This window comes from Mus pahari, chromosome 3 (assembly GCF_900095145.1).
Source record: "Mus pahari chromosome 3, PAHARI_EIJ_v1.1, whole genome shotgun sequence".
Taxonomy (NCBI): Eukaryota; Metazoa; Chordata; class Mammalia; order Rodentia; family Muridae; genus Mus; species Mus pahari.
Window position 1 is genome coordinate 48,202,613 of NC_034592.1, and position 22,934 is coordinate 48,225,546.

The window sequence follows — 22,934 nt, forward strand, 5'->3', positions numbered from 1 at the left end:
CTTAATGTTTGCCTATTCATGTGTGATTGCTCATGCATGCACACCTGCACCGTAACACCTTTATGGAGATCAAAGAACAATTTGTAGGAATCTGTTCTTTTGTGTGTGCATGTGTAATGCAAGGAGGTAACATTGGGTGTCATTCTCAGAAACGCCATCCACTTCCTTTGAGATAGGGCTTCTCACTGGCCAGTTAGGCAGAGACTGAGTGGCAAATGAGCCCCTGGCGATCTTTCTAAATATGTCTGCCTCCTTGGTGCTGAGATTACAAGCACTTCCCAGTGTACCCTGCAATGCCTAGCTTTTTACATGTGTCCTGGGGATCAAATTTAGGTTCTCATGTTCCCAAAGCAAGTACTCTACTAACTGAGCCAAACTGCCAGCCCCAAAGTAGCTCCTCTTTTAAAAAGTTCTTTGGAAAAGCATCCATTTGAATTGAAACAGCTAATTAAATTATTTTTGATATCTAAGTTTCTGCAAGCTAACTAACTAATATTCTTTGGAAATCTTTGAACAGTAATGCATAGGACAATTGCTACCATGTCTTCTCTGTGCCTGATAGTGTGTGAAAGTCTTAGGTATGCTTTTGCTTTGCTCTGTACTGTTCCTTCCTGACTTGGAAAAGCCTTGCATATTCTTCAGTTCTTAACCTAAGGGAAGATGTATCAAATTGGCTGTGATGACTTATGTGTTCTCTTGTATTTTTGTACTGTGTTGGAATTTTTATTGTTGCCTTCTTGGGTGACTTGCACTTTGTAAACCTTTTAAAGGAGGAGAATTGCCTACGTTTTTATAGCATACATGACAGAAGGTCCCCTAAGCTTGTGGTTATTGAGTGAATAAATAAAAGCATTTATTCTATATATCTGTTGAAGTTTGGCATTGGTTCTTCCTCCTAGCCCTATGCTCCCAGACATAAGATTTAGACTCAAAATATACTTACTGACACCTTGACCATATATCTAGGGTCTTCTTTGACTAGATATGACTTAAAACATCCCATTTATTCTAACCTACATCTGCCATGTGGCTAATTACTTACTTGTGTTCAGGTACCATGTGTCTGTCTTACTACATTTTCCTGGTAAATCTCCCACATGGCTCTAACTCAGAGTTCTTTCTGCTTCCCTGATGTCCCACCTTTTATTTTCTGTCTAAGCCATAGGCCATAGGCTTTTTAATTGACAGGTAGTTTGCATCCATACAATACACAAGATATTCTCTGTACATATATCCCTGTATATATGCACGTATGAGTGATAAGTTTGCCTAATCTAGGGTATGAAGTAATGATTTATAACTTCTCAAAATGATCACTTCATTTGTAATTTTGTGTTTATAGTTTGTAATTTAAACATTGAAATAAGCAGTTCTAGTTGAACAGTATTTTAAAATGGGGCCAGGTGAGCAAAATGGCTCAGCTGATGAAAGTGCTTGGCTCTCGAGCTTGACGGTGTGAATTTGCTGTCTGGAGCACATACATGGTGGAAGGAGAGAAGTGACTGCTAAAAGTTGTCCTCCAGCCTCTGTATGTGTAGTCTAGTTTACATGTGCACACACACAATATAAATATAGAAGAAAAAATGTAAATATGCGTATATAGTGTCTGTTAATGGAATAGTTCTGATGCCTCAAAGTTCTGCTGTAGAGAATTTAGGATTTGGGCTTTCCTGGTCCCCTATTTGAGTTATTAAAAAAAAAACATAATTTACTGCTCTCAGAAGTTTATAGTTATCTTTTGGGTTCATTTGAACTTCTTTTAAAAAGGAGTCATTGTACTTGATTCTTTCCTATTATGTGGACGATAGTAGTAGTGTCCCAGAACAGAGGGAATTTAGTTATTCTGGTAAAACAGAGTTTATACATGTGTATTGTGTTCATGACAGTTTTTACACACATATACACACACACATTTTTAAATAGGTGAAAATTGTTTCAAAATGACTGTCAGAGTGGTCTTGAAGGGAAAGAAATGTCAGAGTTGTGCACCAGCCACCGGGCCACCAGTTCTTATGTTACTTTGACCAGATCTTTTTATAACTAGATAATGGTGTTAGCTCCCCACCTCTCCTGCTAGTCTATCACTTTCACCTCACTGCCTGTTGCCCACTGAAATTTTTATATTTTTAAAATATTGGCTCTAAGGCAGCCACTTAGTGTGTTGTATTAGAGAAGTTCAGTAGGCTTAGGATGGCAGCGTTTTCAGAAAGGAGCTGAGTTTGTCAGATAAATTAGAGAACTTGACAGGAGGTGAGTACAGAGGGCAGAGGATAAAAGAAAATATTCTATAGGAGCATGCTGTAATCCCCAGGTTTTACGTCCTTGAACATTTGCAATTTCCACTAGTTTAAGCTTTTAATAAATAAGCATTTTTTTTTTGTTAGAGTTAGTTATTCCGGAGCCCAGAAGTATTTCAACAATGAGTAAAATTATGTCTTATCATAATATTGTAATTATTTATCAATTTATCATAAATATTTAGTGTCAGATATAAAGTATAAGTTTTCAAATGTTTGCTTCTCAGCCTGATGTTTTCGTTAAAATCAGTACTTTCAAAATTATTCAGATTTGAGATACAGTGTATGCACATTAATTATTCTTTAATTATAGGATTTAGTATCTTATCTGTATAATTTTTTGTTTTAAATGCTTAAAATAAAAATATAGGGAATATTTATATTTTTATTTATAAATGTGGCATTTGAAAAGCATTGCATCATTATTTTGACATTTCCATTCTTATTTTCTTCTCTCTCTCTCTCTCTCTCTCTCTCTCTCTCTCTCTCTCTCTCTCTCTCTCTCTCTCTCTCTTAAAGAATTAATGTGCCATCTGGAAACCTGAGATCATGCCATAAAAGGAATTTTGGCTTTTTTTGGCAACCAGTCATCAGGATATGCTGTGACTGCACCTTATCAGAATAATGAAACATAATTAGAAAGGTGTATTAACTCCTGTGCTTCAAAGAATTTTTATATTTGGAATTTTATATGCACTTTGAAAATAAAAAAAATACTGTAAGGTGTTAAGGTGATTAATTGTACAGTTGTTGGATTCTCAAGCCTGAGTGTAAATAAAATTTCTTATGACTAAAATGGTTCTGAGCTATTTCTAAACATTGTATGCTAGATTTTTATTTTGGTGTTAAGCAAATACAATTAGTTTATATGTTTATCTAAGGAGAGAGTTGCATTTACATTGCAATTAACTTGCTGTGTTCTTTTCTGAATAATACAGTCACTGGAACTGTCAGCCAAAGGACTCCTTCCCCCTCTTTTGGAACAATTTTAACTCTAAAAAGTAACAAGTTTTTAAAAAATTAATTGAGAGAAAACAGCTGAAATCATGTAGTGAAAGAGTTAAGTCCACATGAAAGAATTCATTTCCACTTTAATGACCTAGCCTTGCTGGGTTAGGACGGTGGGGGACATGCTTCTGACTTGCTCTCCTATTGCCAATTAACACCTCCTAGAACAGGTTGCTTCAGCTAGTCATTGAAGCTCAGGCAGTAGAAATAGTTTACATGCAGCTTGTTTTTCACACTAGTTGTTTAATACTCAAAAATTAAAGTATTAAAAGGTTCTTTCTTACCTTGCTGAGTAAAAGATAAACAATACAGCGGTAGTTAATTTGTATATGTTTGGATTCATGTATTATTTTATGTCTAGTTTTGATTTTTAATTGAGGAAACTGAAAGTGGTAGTTTCACTAAATGTATGAATTTTATAATAGAATTGAGGCCAGTATTAGGTACCATAAATTTTAAAAATATTTTCTGTTAACTGTTTAGCATATTGTATACTTAGCTTTTGTTTTATATTAAATGTACCTATTCAGGCCTTTTAAATTTATTTTGTTAGTAAAATAATTAAATCTACTTGTTAATAAAGTCCCTTTTCTCTTTTTAAAAAAATTTTAATATACATTTAGTGATCATTCTTAAATTTAAGATCAAGTATACATCTTAAACTGCTATAATAAAAAATAAATCTGTAATATTAATTGCAATTTTGAAGTGTTTCATGTAATTTTCCAAAGTAAATTTACATTCTTAGATATTTGGAAAATGTTACAATTCACTAATACTGTTTATTTTACATTTCTTTTATGTGACACTTTGATTCATGATTAATCAGCAGGTATTTTAATAACATAATAAGATTGGCTAAATAATTGATACCAGTTCACACTAAGAGAAAGGTGGAGTAATATAACTAATAGTGTTAACAAATTTGTTAAAAGGCCTGAGTAGGTAACACGTTGAGGCAATGGTTTTTAGGCTGTTATAATGGCAAATGCCTTTTTTTTTTTTTTTTTTTTTAGCACTTAGTCAACAAGGGCTGCCCAAGTAAAAGTCACAGCTTTTTTATGCTAGATCAGATTTTTAACCTTCTAAATGAGGAGAAAACAAAACAGAAAACTCATGTATCATTTAATTTAGCCGTATTTAATGTTTGTAGATCTGTGTGGTCATTTCAGTTTAGTTCATTGGGCATAGGTGAGCTTTGTGCTGTTGCGGAGTGCATTGTTTTATAGAATCGCTGCTGGGTAGATGTTCATGACTGAATAAGGGCTGTTATGTTGCCTGTGGGTCATTATTTACAGTTGTTTAGGTAGTTGATTCATATTTCTCCAGCTTATAGATAGAGATCCCCTGTCCTCACATTAAAACAGTCAAGCAAACAAACTTTAAGTAATTTTAAAGTGGCCAATAGGAATTGAGTACCACAGATTTAGTAACAAAAGCATTTCTATTTCTAATCTTGAATAAATTCATGGATTTATAGGATTATATAACTATAAATCATATTCTAATTTATATTTTTGTTTGTTTTGAGACAGGGTCTTCAGTATATTCCATGCTGGCTGTGTTCTCGCTGTGTAGCCAGGTTGGCCTCAAACATTTAGCAGTCCTCCTGCCTCAGCTTCCTGAGTTCTGGGATTACAGGTATATGCTACCATGCCTGGCAGATTCTCACTGTCAGGTGGGAGCATTGCACCTTACTTTATGGGCCTGCTAGGTGTGTGTGTGTGTGTGTGTGTGTGTGTGTGTGTGTGTCGGGGGGTATTGTATTAAACACAGACTGGCTTTCTTTAGTTCTGGAATTTTTTTTTTTTCTTGCTTAGATGCCTCTTTCTAGTGCTTTTAGTTCTTGTAGAAGATGTTGTTAATTAACCTATATCATATTGAATTACTAAAATGTACCTTGGGGCTAGAGAGATGGCTCAGCGGTTAAGAGCACTGACTGCGTTCAAATCCCAGCAACCACATGGTAGATTACAACCATCTGTAATAAGATCTGATGCCCTCTTCTTGTGTGTCTGAAGACAGTTACAGTGTACTTACATATAATAATAAATAAATCTTTTAAAAAAAAAGTGCCTTAAATTGTTAGTATGCTGGTAAAAGTAGTTGTCATAAGGTCAATAGAGTTTCCATGATGAGTTGGCATACTGTAGAAGCTGATAGTTTCATAGATACCTTTTCCCATTACTGTATGTTTTAATTGAATGTAGATTTATCCTAACAATGTTAAGTTTGACTTGGGAGAAAAGCAGTTTGTATTAGTTCGTACTTACTTTTTTCTCCATTACATAGTCTTAGGTTGGGAAAAATGAGGCATGATGGCAGAAAGAGCTAAAGGTTCATAAAGTCTGCGGGTCAGGGATAAAAACCACCTGCTGTTCTGGGGTACACCTTGATACATGATTATCCTGACCATTTCTGGTCTTGTGTTTTTCCTCGCTAAATCATTGAATCATGGTCATACTGTAACTTTCTCCTCCTGCCTCTGCTCCCAGAATGCAGGGATTGTTTGTTTGTTTGCTTGTTTATTTATTTATTGGATATTTTCTTCATTTACATTTCAAATGTTATCCCAAAAGTCCCCTATACCCTCCCCCCGCCCTGCTCCCCTACCCACTTATGTCCACTTCTTGGCCCTGGAGTTCCCCTGTATGGGGCATATAAAGTTGAATGCAGGGATTCTTGACTTAAATGTGTAGATGTGTAATACATAAATTTAATAAATGTATTATACATGTAAGTTATTTAATAAATATATACATTTAAGTTACTTAATATTTGAAGTAGAGCTGTTAATATTTTTATTTGCCTGGGGGATAGCCATAAAGTATCTTTTATTTATTTATTTATTTATTTATTTATTTATTTACTTACTTATTTATTTATTTAAAAGTCAGGGTGTCTGCAGTCCCGGATGACCTGGAACTTCCTATGTAGAGCAGACTGGCCTAGAACTCAGAGATTCACCTGTGTCTGCCTCACAAGTGTTGCTATTAAAGTTGTGCACCAGGCTACCATAAGTATCTTGCTGTTTGAGACCTCTGCTTCTGAGATAAACCATTATCTGATTTTTATTGTGACTTAAATTTATTCAGTTGAAAATGTATTAAAGCAGTGGTTCTCAACCTGTGGGTTGCAACCTCTGGGTGTTAAACAACAATTTCACTAGTGTCACATATAAGATATTCTACATATCAGATGTTTCTATTACAATTCAGAAAATTCAACAGTTATGAAGTAGCAACAAAAATAATTTTATGGTGGGGCGGCTATCATAACGTGAGGAACTGTATTAAAGGGTTACAGCATTAGGAAGGTTGTGAGCCATTGTATTAAACTAATGGGAAAATTGGGGGTGTATTTGAGAGCAAGGGATTTCAGGCTCTTGTCTCATGAATTTGAGGAGTGAAATTCAGTGACCAGAGAGGACAAGTATTATAGATTCAGACAGGAACTCAAGAGAGAGGGAAAGCAGAGTTTCAGGATTGTCAATAGCAGGTGTCCAGGAACTGAGAGAGCATTTTTAAGGTGCATTTGGAGCTTTTGAAAGACTATGGCAGACTTTGTGATGAGAAGTGGGAGTAAAGAACTATTCTTTCCTATTTACTTGTGTGCTGTGATTTTAAAAATATGCAAAATGCTTTGTTTGTCAACTTTCTCATGGTAGAGTTTAATCTGGTTTGTTACTTTTTCCTATTAACACACACACACACACACACACACACACACACAAACCTAGGGTTGCAGGTCTGCTCAGTATTGCGTTTGCTCTGTATAACTGAGTGCACTCATCCAAATTTCAGAAAATACAAAGAGACACTGGTATTCCTTATCTCTGGGAATCTTAACTGCTTTTCAGTAGGAAGGGTGCCCGTTTCTTTTTCCTTTCCTTAGTAGGAATGGTTTCAGGTTCTAAAACTGTAAAACATGAAAGCTCGGCTATGAGAAGAAAGGTTGATATGACTGTCTGCTGGTGCGCTGTAGTAGAAACTGTATATTACTACCCATCAGAATTATCTTTAGTTCTAGTTGGTGTTAGGTTTTAGCTTTGAGTTTATGCCAATATATGCTTTAACTGTCTCACAAGGTTCTTGAAACTTTTGTACTCACACACACTTTAACTACTTAATGAATTGTAACTGATCACACATTTGGAAATTTTGTTTTTAATCCCTCTATACCCTGAAACAGAAACCTCAGATTTCCTTCATGGGATTGTATGATTTGGGGGGGGGGGGTGTTTTGTTTTGTTTGAGACAGTGTTTCTCTGTGTAGCCCTGGCTGTCCTGGAACTCACTCTGTAGACCAGGCTGGCCTCGAACTCAGAAATCCGCCTGCCTCTGCCTCCTAAGTGCTGGGACTAAAGGTGTGCGCCACCACTGCCCAGTTTGGATTGTATGATTTTGAAAACTTTAGATAAACATACTTTTCTTCTTCCTCCTCCTAGAATGAATATTTACAGTAAGAGTTTAGCATACAGTAGAAACATGGGAATTCAGGTAGATACACAGTATTTTCTAAACTTATTTGACATGTATCTTAGTTAGGGTTTCTGTTTGCAGTGTTAAAACATCAGGATCAAAAAAAAAAAAAAAAAAAAAAAACCTTAGGGAAGAAAGACTATTTCATCTTACACTTTCAGGTAACAGACTGAGGGAGATCAGGGCAGGAATAGAAACAGAAGCCGTGAATATATGGACTTGTTCCTCCTGGCTTGCTCAACCTGCCTTGTACAACTCAGGAACAGTCTCTAGGAGTGGCACCACCCACAATGGGCTGGAACTACCCATATCAATCTCAAAAGAAATGTCCAATAGACTTTAGGAGGCATTTTCTCAACTCTGCTCTCTCAGTTAGCTCTCACCTGTGCCAAGCTGACATAAAAGCTAGCCATCCCAACCAGGATAAACCTTTTGATAGTATGTTTTGCGGTTCCCTTTTCAAAAGTAAATATTTTAAAATCTCTGCCATGCTGTAGAGTAAAACTTCTTATAAACTTGGTTTTATGTTGGGTATGATGAGTTAGCAGAGACTTTACCTAGGTATTGATGTAGTATGAGACTTAAGACATTAAAATAAGTTGAAAAGATTGACTTAGAGAGAATATGTTAACTTTGGTATCTGAAGGCACTTAGTTGGGACTGGCTTACTTGGAAATAATGTGATGATGGAGTTGGGCTTACTGTGTTGTTTGAGCTAATCAGCTCTCAGATGTTTAGCCTGAGCAGTCTAACTCTAGTTACAGGGAATCTATTTAATTTCTTTCTTGTCTGTCTTGGGCTATTACAAGATTTCCCCAGTCTACAAGCTTGGATAACGTTCCCATTGGTTTACAGTTCTAATGTCGTCTGAAATCAATGACCTTGAAGGTTTATCAGGTTGCAGAGTTGCTGGAGAACCGTTTTAGAACCCTGATTTCTCTTGATTCAGTAAAAATGCATATTGCTCACAAGTTTCCAAATGATAGAAATGTAACTGATTCAGAGTTTGTTCTTTGAGAACTCAGTCCAACCAACTCCTGTATTCCGTCTTTTTTTTTTTTCTTCAGTTATTTAAAGATCTGTATTGTATCTGGGATCCTTTCCGAACATCCTCGAAGTTTTCTTAGTATTTTATGGGTATTATGATTTCTGTCACGATCCTGTCATGTGTAGCTTTAGGTTTTGAGACTAGGGAATTCTTTAAAAGTGGAATCTCTTACTTAAAAGTCATAACTGGCCAAAAATATGTATCCTTGAGTGCTTTAAAATACTTTGCATTAGTAAACACTAAGTCTCTCTGCTTGTCTCATGGACTGACGACTAGTGAGCTTCTCCTTCCATCAACGCTGTGGAGAGTCTGCCTTCCTGCTAGTGCATTTAGTGGCTACACCCCTCTTGTAGCTTTCAGTTTTGTTACCTCAGCTTCATTGAGCTATCTTTGACAAAATTGATCTGCAGATACACATATGTGTGATGATTTGATTGATATACTTGCTATTTTGTGGCTGAATTCTCACAGGCATGGTAGTTTTATGTTCATTATCCCTTTTCCCTATGACTAACCTGTCTTCCTTCTTTTCTTTTCCTTCCCTTTCTTTTCCTTCCTCTTCTTTTCCTTTCTTTTCTTTTCCTTTAATGTAGGCTTCTTCCAAGATTCTAAATTAACATATCCCCTATGGCTGTGCATGTGGCGCACTCCTTTAAGCCCCAGCAGTCGGGAGGCAGAGACAGATGCCTCTCTGTGATGAGGTCAGGTGTAGTCTGGTCTGTGTAGTGAGTTCCAAGACAGGTTGAGGTACACAGAGAAACCCTGTCCCCATAGCAATAGATTAAGATACTTGACTTAAATGTAGAGCTATTGCTGTTGAAGACAACTAAAGCGCAATCAGAAGATGAGGCTTTCAACAATGTTCTTTAGTTGTAGGTTAAATTCTTGGATTTATTTGCATTATTTAAAGACAGTTATAAACATTTTGGTTCCTGCAAACATTCTTTGTTTATTTACTCAAATAATTTCTAGGAGTGGAAAAATAGGTCACAAATAGGGTTTGTGCAACCCTAATGCAATTGCCCTCCGTCCATTGTTGAGCTGTGTTTGGTGAATTGTACCAGGTCATACTGCTGCAGTGCTGCTCAGGGTCGTCTTTGTTATCCTTTCCAAAAGTGGACACTGTAAAACTTGTCTTGTTGGGAAAAAAGTCTTAATGTGTTAATTGGTATTTCTTTAATTAAAGAAGGTCAGCTAGGGAGGTTGGAGACATTTCATATTTATATCATTTTGTATTTTTTATATAATTAGCTTCTGTGTTCTTTGCCTGTGTTTCTGCTAAGGGCTTAGTGATTTTTAAAATTTATTTACTTAATGACTTTTGACATAAATGGGGCAACTAAGTTTTCAGAGTATTTTGCTTTTCTAATATTCAGAAATTTTATATTATTTTAATTGTATATTTTTTATTGATTCAGTTTGTTTTGTGCCTGTCATATGTGTTCCTGCACCCTGATCACATAGACGTTCGTTATTAGAAAGGTTTTTGCTATACTTTGATTTTCTTTTTTAGTGTAACTCTTTAATCTTCCTGGCTAATGCTATAGCATGATATAGAGAAGCAAATTTAGTTTGAAGTGCTTTCATTGTTTTAAGCAGGGTAAGAAGATATAATATATTCAGTTCTATTGTGACAACTTGGAAAGCTAATGAAATGCAATGTCTACAGTAGTAGAGCAGTCTGGTTAGGTTCTAGATAGAAGCTGAATTTATCAATACACTGATTAAAAATGTTACAGCAGTTAGCTCTAGAAGATGCTTTAGAGTCAAATGTTTTAATAGTGAATGTTTTGACTTTTAAATGCTAGGTAATATTAATGTATACACACAGCAGGGTATAAAAATGGAAAGCTTTGTAATTCTAGATTATTCTATAAAGTCTTCATACTCATATCAAAACCTAATAAATTTAACAGAAAAGAGGAATGGCCAAATGTCACTTTTGTTCTAAAAAACAAACTGTAAATACAGACTCAATGGATTTCAGAAGTACAGAGAGGATCTAACAGTGTGCAGTGTTCCTCTGTTCAGCATAGCAGCACTGTGGCCTCTACAGAAACATTTAGACCCAAATTGTGCATCCCAGACCCTACATTCAAAATATTTTGAAGTCAAAATGGTCAAGCCTTCAAAAAAATTTCCAGTTTGTAGCCATTTGGATTTTTTGGATTGTGGGTGCTTAACTGTTTTAGGCTGCAGATGCTCTCAAACGTGAAACATGTCCCTAGTCATTCAATTAAGGCACTTTTGTTGTTGTTGTTGTTGTTGTTGTTGACTAACTTTCTTGGTGTTTACTTTATTACTTTTAAACTACATATGTATGAATTTCTACGTTAAATTCACTTGGAGGTTGTTCATCATTGATTTGTCAGTAAACAGTTTTATTTCCTCTTACTTTATATCAGGTGCACCTCTGCACCTGGGCTCTCCATTGCTTTACTGTCAATCTTGTGTCTACTTCCTTCCCCCGCCCCCCACCCCCGGTGACTTGGTAAAATATACACTGTGGTTTCATTTTTAAGCACTTAACTTAGTTCAAAGATCTTTCAGATTTTTATTTTTGGAACAATCACCAATGCGCTCTATCCCTCTCCATTTGTAAGAGAGAATGTTGTATTTTATGTCACGGTTAGGAACCTATAATAATCTTATTTTGTCCTTGTTTTTTATTGTGTAACTTTAATTCTTACCCTTTAAATCTTGCGTCTCCTCCAATGCTGTATTACAAAGAAAATCATATTCTATTTATAGAAAGATTTTCTAAAATGTTGCCTGTTACTCCAAATTTTAGACAGATTATTGAATTACGAACCCATATGTTGGTCCACAGAACTATTTTCCAAAAGACACCACTTGTAGACTGTCTATAATGCCACGTTTTTCCCCTCTTGAAGGCTAGGCCTGTCATCTTTGTGTTAAGCTGTTTGTAAGTCTTTACATTTCTCTCTGAACTCAGTTTGCAGGGTCTTTAATGAGGTCTCTTCTTTATTGCATCTTTTAGTCTTATTCAGAACAGGTGAGTGTGTAGACATACTGTAGCCCAGATACTGCTCTCAAAGCCTTGGTATGTATCCCAGTTTTTCCTCCCTCTGCTTTTTTTCTGTCTCTGTAAATTTAACTTACCAATCCCTCTTTACTTCTAGCTAGCACCCCATACCAGGACTTTTAGTCTCTGACTCACTCTCACAATCAAGAGAGAAAATAGGTGGGCCACACCTGAGCCATCAGGAGGCTGAAGGCTTTGAAACCAGCCTGGATCACTTAACAAGAACTTGAAGGCAGGGGGAAAGGGAGGGCGGCAGAGTCAGGAGAGGTAGAGAGGAGAGAGCAGAACAGTCCGTAACACTGGCTGTTGTCCTGCAGACAGCATTCCTACCAAGAAGGAGTGAGGGTCTTAGTTTTTCCTAATGCAGGGCTTTCTGTAGTATGATTCTGAGCCCTGAGAAAATAGATTATAAGAAAAGCTAAGATCTCTATCCATTTGCATGTGCTTGCTGCCTCTCACAAATAACTGTTGGAAATGTTTCTTTTCAGTTCTATTAGCTTTCAGTGCCATTTTTATTCATGTTTTTTCTAGTAAATATTACTGAGTTCTTGCTATGTGCTTTGCTAAGTACTGATTATAAATAACACCCAACAAAGGCAGGGTTTTCTTTCATTGATGACTGAAAAGAGTTTCTGGACTCTATCAGAAGTATATTTAAGGTAAAAATATAGTCTGTTTTTAAATAATTATTTTCTGGCAAATTGAAAAAGGCTATCAGATGACACAGTTTTTAAAGTTGTTTAGGGCCCAAGAAATAATTTGAATATGGTGTTTATCATCTTAAGGCTAAAGTTTAACTTCCACAAATGTATCATCATATCTAACTTGATGTAATCCTCAATTTTTTCTTAATCTTTCTTTAAAATTTTTATTAAAGATTTATTTATTTTTATTTTATATATAGGGGTTTTGCCTTTATGTATGTATGTGCACCACATATGTTTAGTGCCTTTGGAGGTCAGAAAGGGATGTTTCATCTCCCAAAACTTGAGCTACAAACAGTTGTGGTCCTTCATGTGTGTGCTGGAATTCGATCTTGGGTCCTCTGAAAGAGACCAGGGCTCTTAACCACCAGACCACCTTTCCAGCTCCATCTTTTAATCTTTCTTAAATTTCTTAGCTAGGGGAACAAAGTTAGATTATTAAAGCTTCTATAGATTTATCAAAAAGTACTTGAGCTTACCACTAAGTTTTCATTTTGAAAGTTTATTTGAAAGAAAGTGAAACTACATTCAGTGATAAGAGAAGTATTTGCACGTGGGAACTGGCTATGCTTTAATGCTTCCAGTGACTATTGTAAGATTTTTAACAGCTCCAAAAGGTGACAAATTTAGTGTATAGAAATACCTGTAGATTGTTAGTGTAGTATGAGTAAAGCAGTTATGTAATTTCAACAAGTAAATGCATAAAAGCAAGAGAGAGAGAATGGTTAACATGTTTGACATGGTATAGAGAAGCAAAACCAGTCAAAGCAGTCAGAAACATTGGACAGAGCTCGGGGATCTGGAGCAAGAGGGTTAGTGGTCAAGTACACAGCACAGCCCACAGAATCAACTAAGCAGGGCTCATAGGGGCTCACAGAGACTGGAGGGACAATCACTGAGTCTGTATTGGTCTGACCTTTCTGCATCTATGTTATGGTTGTGTAGCTTGGTGTTCTTGTGGGACTCCTAACAGTGGGAACAGAGGCTGTCTCTGACTTTTGCCTGCTGTTGAAATCCTTTTCTTCCTACTAGGGTGCCTTGTTCAGCCTTGATATAAGGGCTTATGCCTAGTCTTGCTATCTTTGGTTGATATCCCTGAGAGGCCTGCTCTTTTCTGAAGGGAAATGGGAGGAGTGAACCTAGGTGCAGGGAAGGACTGGGAGAAGAGGAGGAAGGGGAAACTGTGGTTGGGATAAAATATATGAGAGACTAGACTAGACTGCTAGTATTAAAGGAAGAAAAACATTGAAGTGATGTGTAGTGCTTGGCATGGAATTGTACTTACTGGTGCTGGGTGAGACTGCCTAGAGGGTAACAACCACAAGTTGCCCTGTGCAGCCCACTGTGACACTCAGTAGAGATTTGTTTCTTTTGTGAATAAATAGCATATTTTAGGAAGAAACTTAGTTGACTCATTTAATCTGTAATAGCATTAAAGGCAGTGGCCAGTCACTCGAAGTATTTTTCATGCCTACCCGACCTTATCTAGTTTGTTCACACCTGAGGTGGTTGTGCTAAATTTGTTGTGTGTGGGGAAGGCAACAACTTCATTAGGCAAGTGCAAAGAGTATATTGTTCACAGTTCTCTCACCTAGGGATTAGAAGCCTTTGTCCACCTTCCCTCCCACTGTATCTATGAGTCTACAGAGTGATCCCATTCCCTAATCTGCATGCTGTCTGGAGTTAAAGCTGAAGCAGCTCTGAGGATCTGCTGTGTTTGTTGATTCTTCAGTTTATTACACTAGGCCAGTAGAGGTGGCATTCAAAGTATATTGTATTGTGAAATAATGCTAACTAATGTTACAGTAATTGGCAGTAATTATTTTGTAGCCAAGGTAGATGAACACTGTGAAAGTAAATTTTATGCCCATTGAAAAGTTGTCAGGATACTGAGTTTTAACTGCTGCTTTCATGCTTGATATTTGTAAATATTTCGTGATTATTTATATTGTAATTGGATAAAAATTGATGTTTTTCCTGAAGCTTTCATAATAATCAAGTTTATTTTACATGTAAGTTTAGTTTTAACTCCACTATTCTGTGTATTATAGTAACTGATGGACTTGTTTCTAGGGCCCACCTACAGATGCTCCTGCGGTGGACACAGCAGAACAAGTTTATATCTCTTCCTTGGCCTTGCTAAAGGTAAGGAAGGGATGGAGTTAACTTACTCCAGAGGTTCCTTTGCATTTCCTTTTTTACTTTGGTATATTTGTCACCTTAATTCCCTCAGGCATAAGGATTAACTGTATTAGTTAGGGTATGTCTATAAAATAGGCTTTTATATCCACAGAAGCAAAATAGGTTATGTGGTATCAAGATTTCAAATAAATGTGCTTTGTGTCCATATATCTCCCTCTTTACAGATGTTAAAACATGGCCGTGCTGGAGTTCCTATGGAAGTTATGGGTCTAATGCTCGGTGAATTTGTTGATGATTACACCGTCAGAGTGATTGATGTGTTTGCTATGCCACAGTCAGGAACTGTGAGTATTACTTATATTGGCTGTTGCATATCTTTTTCTTTTTTTTTCTTGTTTTTTAATTCAAAATATTTTTCATCTTTTTATGTTTTTTTCTTTGCTTTAGGAAGCAGCAATCATAAGATTAGTAATACAGACTTTATCTTGTGTTGAATTAAATCATTAGTCCTTTAAATGCACCATGAACTCTTATAAACTGAATGATGGTAGTACTAAATTACTGGATTTAAAAATTAGTTGCTATAAAAGTAGGGTGTTACATTAATTACTCTGAACATTTGATGAAAGTTTTTAGAAGCTGTATAAAATTGGAATACATGTGATTAGTCCTACTGTAAGTTTCTGTAGTTTTGAAGTCTGTGTGCTGTATACGGTAGTGAATAACATTCAGTTGTTAAGTATTAAAATGTAGACTTTTGAAACCAGTCTACTACCTGTAGTGGCAATTATGTTTTGCCTCACATGTGTGCTAGTAGATTTTTATAAAAAGTAGTGCATTTATACTTTTTTGTTTGGATTTTTTTTTTTTTTTTTTTGGTTTTTCAAGACAGGGTTACTCTGTGTAGCCCTGGCTGTCCTGGAACTCACTCTGTAGACCAGGCTGGCCTTGAACTCAGAAATCCGCCTGCCTCTGCCTCCCAAGTGCTGGTGTTTGGATTTTTTTAAAAACGATTTATTTTATGTATATTGGTACACTGTCTTTGTCTTCAGACACACCAGACGAGGGCATTGGATCCCATTACAGATGGTTGTGAGCCACCAAGTGGTTGCTGGGAATTGAACTCAGGACTTCTGGAAGAACAGTTGGTGCTCTTAACCATTTAGCCATCTCTCCAGTCCTATTTGGATATTTTTTGTGGTTGTTGTTTGTTTGTGAGATAGGGGTCTAACTTATAGCCCTTGCTGGCCAGGAATTTATATGTAGAGTAGGCTGCCCTCTAACTGACAGAGATCTTCCTGCCTCTATATTGGGATGCTGGGATTAAAGGTGTATGCTATGGTACCCTGCTGGATTCAAAGAAAATGTGAAAAACATTATAAAAAGCTAGTATGGTAGCTTATGCCTTGAATCATAGCACTTGAGGGGTGGAGAAAGGAGGTGAAGGACTCAAGGTCTTCCTTGTCTTGAATATTCATTGTGAAGCCATTTGGCCCCACATTGAAACACCAACTCAAACCAAAAATTGTCAGCATTAATTCTACTTACTTTTTAAAACATGATATGTACCATTCTTACTTGTGCATTTTTTTTTTGAGTGTTTCTCTGATGTTTTTTGTCCTTTTCTGTACCAGTCAGTATTCTTACTAAGGCTGGTGAGGCTTAAAGGTAAAGCTGCTCGCTCTTTTTAAAGGCCCTGACTATGAACTTGCTTTGATAAGTACATGCTAAGGAGCAAATTATAAACAGTTAAGTGATGCCATTGTATGTGTATACATATATGTATGTGTGTGTATACACACACATTCACACACATGAAACAAGTGTTTTCTGCAGAGCAGCGGCTATAGTATGCAACATATTTGCAAATAATACAAAACAATATGAAAATCTATAATGCGTCTAGATGAGGTAAGTTTTTGTTTTGTTTTGGTAAATTGATTTGAAATTGTTTTGTCTTTCTGAATATCCACTATACTTTTTGTTTATATGGATATGTAAATGTTATGTTAACCACATTTAGATTTAAATCTTAGTTTGCTAGTGTATCTTCTTTTTCTATCAGAATATATAAATACATAAAAATTAACTTATTTCTGTTATAGATAGTCCCTATGTAGAAAATTAAAATAATAAATGATTCTTATACATTATTTCTAGGCCTCCAGGTAAATGCTTGTTTGATGGTGTGAGAAAGGCTATTTTGATTCTTATATTCACTCTGTGTAGTAGAATCAGAAAGTATTTCTTTTGGCTCAAGAGTCAAGAGACTCTTCTGTAAAGAATACGTCTGCACAGTCACCCCCTCTACTTTCTCCCTCTCTTCCTTCTCCCTGCACCCTACCCCTCCTCCAGTCCTCTTCCTTTTCTCTCTTCACCTTCTCTTTAATGAGAACAAAACCCTAAAAAGATATTCTTAGCCTAGCAACAGAGCACATCTTATTGTCCAAGAATAATTGTTTGGAATTCAGTACGCTATTTGCTATGGTGGGAAGGAAATGTTTATGTTAAACTGCTTGCTTAGCTACATTAGCCTTAGACTCCTGATGTTGGAAGAAAGCCTTAATAAGAGATAGATGACTGTAATAAGTCATCCTTCATATTAACATTTTATTAACATAAATCCTTAATCTGTATGTAATCATATTTTTATTAAATTAATGCAATATTTAAGAGGTTTGATTATGTGGTCTGGGTCTGGTAGTGAGTCTTTGTGATTGCTGTTTTATGAGGCAATATATGATTATTCTTCAAGTTATTTTTATTATTGAAAGAAATATTATTATACAATAAATGAAGAGTTCTTATCCTTTTAGAGAATGATGTTAGGAGATATGCTTGCCATAGGTAAGTATAACTGAAAAAAAATCATAGTTTGTCAGTTATTTGGTACTTCTTATAAATATAGGGCAACAACCATAAACTTTAACAGCCCGAGTGTTGTCTCAATCATTTGCTAACAGCACTGTGGTACTTGGCAGGTTTTAGAAATCAGCGATTTGAATAGCTATCAAATAACATGTATCAAAAGCTATGAAATTATAATACAAAATTTGGGGTAGGGTTTTTTGTTGTTGTTGTTTATTTACAGTATGTTTCTTCTTTTCTTATTTCTTTTTTCTGATATAGGGTGTCAGTGTAGAAGCAGTTGATCCAGTGTTCCAAGCCAAAATGTTGGATATGCTGAAACAAACAGGAAGGTGGGTTGTTTTTGTTTTTGTTTTTGTTTTTTGGAAATGTACCTTAAAGTTAATAGTATTTATAAACATCATTACTAGGGGAAGAGTCAGTCTGCCTGTGTGATGCCACTTGACAGCCTGAATGGAAGTCTACCAATCAGAAAACGGCCTTGTATTAAGAGTCTCAGCTGTCATGTCATAGGCTTGGGCTAGTCTCTGTTCCTCTGTTTAACATCTAGAATTATGTTCTGTTCACTTGTAAACAACACACCTGGTATGTTCTGTGTATTTGAGAAGTGCAGCAGAATGTTGTTGTGAATAAATGTGTGTAGGCATGAGTTTTAAAGACGGTAATCCAAGTGTTTTTTTCTCCTCCAAGCTTAGTCTCCCAATAGTTGTCATTCTCTTGCTCAGATTCTTCTACTGTGGAAAAAACTTCAAAATTAATGTTAGCAAAAGGCTCAGCAGCTGAACAGAGCAGTGCAAATTGGTTTTTGACTGAGTTCCTAGTTCTACTGCTGGTTTAATTGATATTTAATCCTTTCACAACAGTAGATCCTGGTGTCCATTGTTAAAAAATGTACTCTGTGCCTGGAAAATCCAGCTCCCAGAGCTAAGGAGTTAAAGAGTAGATATTTACTTGCATGCTGAAAGGGTAAAAACTGGCTCTGAGAAAGTGTGGTAACAAGGTGAAAAACTGAAAGCCTTATCTACCACTGCTAATGTGCGCCTCTTAATGATAGCCCTCCTTTGTCACACTTACTCATTTCCATGTTTGCTGGAGAATATGGTGTCCGGTTTCAGAGTTTCTAATGGTGCTTTTTCACACCTGTGTGCTTTCATCTTTTCTTAATTTATACCCTGTTAGTGTGTTGTTTCTCTCCTCTCATCATGCATTGCTGTGTTCTGAGTCTGAGTGCCCTTTGTTTCAGGCCCGAGATGGTTGTTGGTTGGTATCACAGTCACCCTGGCTTTGGCTGTTGGCTTTCTGGTGTGGATATCAACACTCAGCAGAGCTTTGAAGCCTTGTCGGAGAGAGCTGTGGCAGTGGTTGTGGATCCCATTCAGAGTGTAAAAGGAAAGGTAGAGTCACTTATAACTTCATTGCTGTCTACTGCCATTTTATACACATGCGTGTAATAAAAATCTTTATTTTAAAGTGTTCTTAACTAAACACACGCACACACACACACACACACACACACACACACAAAAGAATGCTTTTTTATTGAAATTATTCCAGGCCTTAAATGTATGTCATAGTATTAGCAATTTTAAAAAATTACGTAGGGGTTTTACTTTTACTTTATAATAATCATGAATGAATGTTTATCCTTAATGTTTAAAAATTTCATAAATTTGAATGTTAAATCATATTGAAAGCTTCATACATTTTACTAATATTTAATAAATATATCTTAAAATGTTATTTTAAAGGGCTTTGTTTTTCAGACATTATGCAGGATATATTCTGGATATTCTAAATATTTTAGACAATGAAAACTTGTCCCAAAGACTTGGTAATCAACCATTCATGTATTTGGAGTGAGGACCCAGATGAATGATTAAATATGCTGACTGATTCTGAAAAGAAGTTAGCTTGCAGAGCACATTGGGTTATATTGTCCTTTGTTGAAATCTCTTTTGTTCTTGTTTAGTTCTCTCTCTCTCTCTTTTTTTGTTCGTTCTTTCGTTTTTTCTTTCCCCCTTTTTTTATTTCTTTCTTTCTAGCCCCATATGCCATTTTCCTATTTCCTGCCTCATGACAGCAGGGTGCAGCTCTATTATCACCTTCACAGAGCTGTCTGCAAATGTGAGAGGCAATTCGATTTTGCTCAACCACAGGGAGAGTGGATTAGAAAAACTACAGAACATAGAGAAATTGGCTAGGTGGTTACTGCTTTAAAATACTGCTGAGGTGTCTTGTTTGAGCATGTACTTCCATTGTAGTGCAGAATAATTGTTAAAGTAAAATCACAATACACTTACGGAATCCTTTTTATGCAGGTTTTATAAATAATTTTTAAAGCACTTAGAAATAAATATTAGCTTGATATCTCTCAGACCTGAAGTAGTTTATAGTGGTGTGGATTACATTTATATCTATGCAGCAGCTGAAGCAAACTAAGTGAGATTGTTAAAACACGGATGCTTTGTGGTACAAATTTGAAATGGAATGTTTTCTGATACCATATTATTATGATGTATAAAAATTGAGGTCTTATTTAAAGCTTGATCCTGTGAGGTGTAATGTAGCTTTTCAAAGGCAGAACTGTCCCCCAAACAATAATAGTATCAACTGATGTACTAGGCAATTTAAGGAAACTTTGAATGCTTTCTGGATCCTGTGTTTCAATTTATTCACCCTTTATTTTACTAAGTAAATTGTTACTTAATACAGATGAAGAAGTTGAAAGTCCTATTGCTTACCAGATTTAAAATACAATGTAATTTTCTGATGCTTAAGGTATCTTTTCAGTAACATAATTTAATAATAATTATTGTCCTAGAAATAAAGAATTAAAACTTGTGATGCTCCCACCATAGTAATTTACAAGCAGTATTTATGGCTTATCTCTGAAGTATAATTCTAGAGAACAGTTTTAGCTTCTAAACTTGCATTAAAGTATTGTGTAATATCAAATTCCCATTAGTTCTTTTTAGTTGTAATTCATTTGAAAATGACCTTTGAAACTATACTCATAGCAAATGACTTGACTATTGTGTAATTTAAAAAATATGTAAAATTACTTTATAAAGTCATATGTACTATTACCTAGCTTTATTAAGTCATAAAATATTGTTGAATTTTTCAAATGTAATTATATACAGTCAGTGATCCTTACTGCCTGTTAGACTCAAATTCATACTGTTATGTTACCTTCACTGTATGAACACGTCTTTGTCAGTATATAGTCCTTCTGCATGGCATCTGAGTTTGGTTGTAATTTATTACTTTTTAATTGTCAAGAGTTTTTGACACTACAAATCAACTAAATGTTAATAAATCCATGATGGGGTATTTTATTTAAATCATGAAATTTAACAATATAATTTATAAAAATAAAGAATTCCATGGTACTTTTCCTTCCCGGTATGTGATTTATCAAAACTGTCAAAATATTTAATAAATCTGTGATTAGATCAAGAGTTAAAATGACAGTCTATATGTAAATAACTAAAGTTGAAACTCTGTCATACTTCCAAAACCTCTTTCCTATATAATTTTTTTTATAAATTACAATATTATCTTATGTTTTTTAGCAATTTAGATAAGTATGGATTCTTTCTTCATCTTAATTCATTCCCAGTAGGCTCAGTTTTCATTTAGGGTGACTTGAGTATGTTACAAATTGAGTATATCCAGGTATTAAAGTAATAGCTATTTGGACTTAATCCTAGAGATAAGCACCACTACTGTTACTGTTACTGTTGCTATTATTATTATTATTATCACTGGTAAAAATGAACTGAAATCCAACTCTATAAAATTATACAGCACTTAATCTTTTTTATTTGCTCTTGAATACTACATTTTAAAGGTCTTTTATAACCAGAGTAACTCAGGAATGGGATGTGAGCACTAGATGTCATTGCACAGCCTTTTAAGTTCATGTGACAAGGTTATCACTCTCTTCAGCTTCCTGTAGCCTAAGTCAGGAGAGGACTTCAGCCTTTCTCTAATTTCAAACAGTAGTTCATATTATTTACAGTAGGTGTTACATGTGAGGGTTTTTCTATGTGGTAGGAGTTGCATTGACTTTGAAATGTTAGCTAGGTTTATTCCCTTGGGCTTTGGTGACATCCCTAGCACCAAATAACACACCACCCTAATAATAAAACATATATGGTAAAGAACCCATGTTATGTGCTGGCTTATATAGCACAAATACTTTTAAATGATAGAAGAGAAAACTCTTTGCCATTTAAATTGTGGAGAGTAAACTCATAGAGATTACCAGTGAGCTCTTGATTTCAACTATTTAATGACAGCTTCAAGATTCTGCTTTAGTTTTCAGTTTATTTGTAAGGTACACATACCTAAATATTTTATACTCAGAACTTCAAATGGCACAGTGGTAACTTCTTGCCTAATTTGCCATGTAGTCACCCTGCATCAGGACTTGATCCAGTACAGGAGCTTTACAGGTTGATTCAACCTGTAACACTGCCACACTTCTTTTTCATATGGGGTTACGTTGAGCAACATCTGAAAACTACTGTACAATGTGGTCTTAAACTTATTCTTTAAAAAATACTAGATTTAGAGAATTAGACTAGGTTGCTTTTAGTGAGTATGTAATGCTGTCTACTAACTCTAGCCCTCACAGTGCCTATTTTCTGTTGAAAACTTACAGAAACTAATGACCACATAATCTAAACAGTGACTGGGTTTTTCTGAAACATGTTTATTTAACCTGATAAGAAATCTTCAACAAGCTTTGAAGTGGACTCTGATTACTGATCAGAATCACATATTTGCCAGTATATAGTGAAGTCTACTTTGGTTCATACCTGGTTAGTGCAGAGTCAGTCAGCAAGCCCTGAGAGGAGCAGGGTGAGCTGTGGCTCTGCTTATAGGATGGACAGCATCAGGAAAGGAGCCCTGCCGTGGGGGAAGACGGGAGGGGAACACTGCACTAGGTGCTTCTGGGTAGTCCCATTCTTTCACAGATACTAGAATCACCAAACATGGAGCACTGGGAAGAAATACAAGTATAGGAAAAAGTGAATTAGAAAATGAATATTTCTTAGGGCTTTCCTGTTTTGTTTTTGTCTTCACATTTAGGAGTTGGAAAAATGTAATTTTCACATGTTAATTTTAAAGTTGTGGTAGTTTTAAGTTACTTAAATAACAGTTCTATTTTCTTCTTATTAAAAATCATACATATAAATTATGTAAAGAGACATGATTAAATAGTGAAGACCTTAAACCAGTTACCTAATTTTTGGTGAGGCTTCATTTTATTATCTGTAAAGTAGGAACTTTTGTATGCATTTTGTAGTATTGTGAATATATTAGGGTGAT

General features: G+C 35.6%; 1 protein-coding gene across 1 annotated transcript in view; it reads left to right on the top strand.

Annotated features, from left to right (window-relative positions):
- Positions 1 to 22,934, top strand: part of Psmd14 (proteasome 26S subunit, non-ATPase 14) — a 92,720-nt gene that overhangs the window by 38,277 nt on the left and 31,509 nt on the right. The window contains exons 4-7 of the mRNA XM_021192869.1: positions 14,658 to 14,729; positions 14,951 to 15,070; positions 17,856 to 17,926; positions 18,838 to 18,988. Coding sequence (XP_021048528.1) covers positions 14,658 to 14,729; positions 14,951 to 15,070; positions 17,856 to 17,926; positions 18,838 to 18,988 — 414 coding nt within the window. The remainder of the gene's footprint in view (positions 1 to 14,657; positions 14,730 to 14,950; positions 15,071 to 17,855; positions 17,927 to 18,837; positions 18,989 to 22,934) is intronic.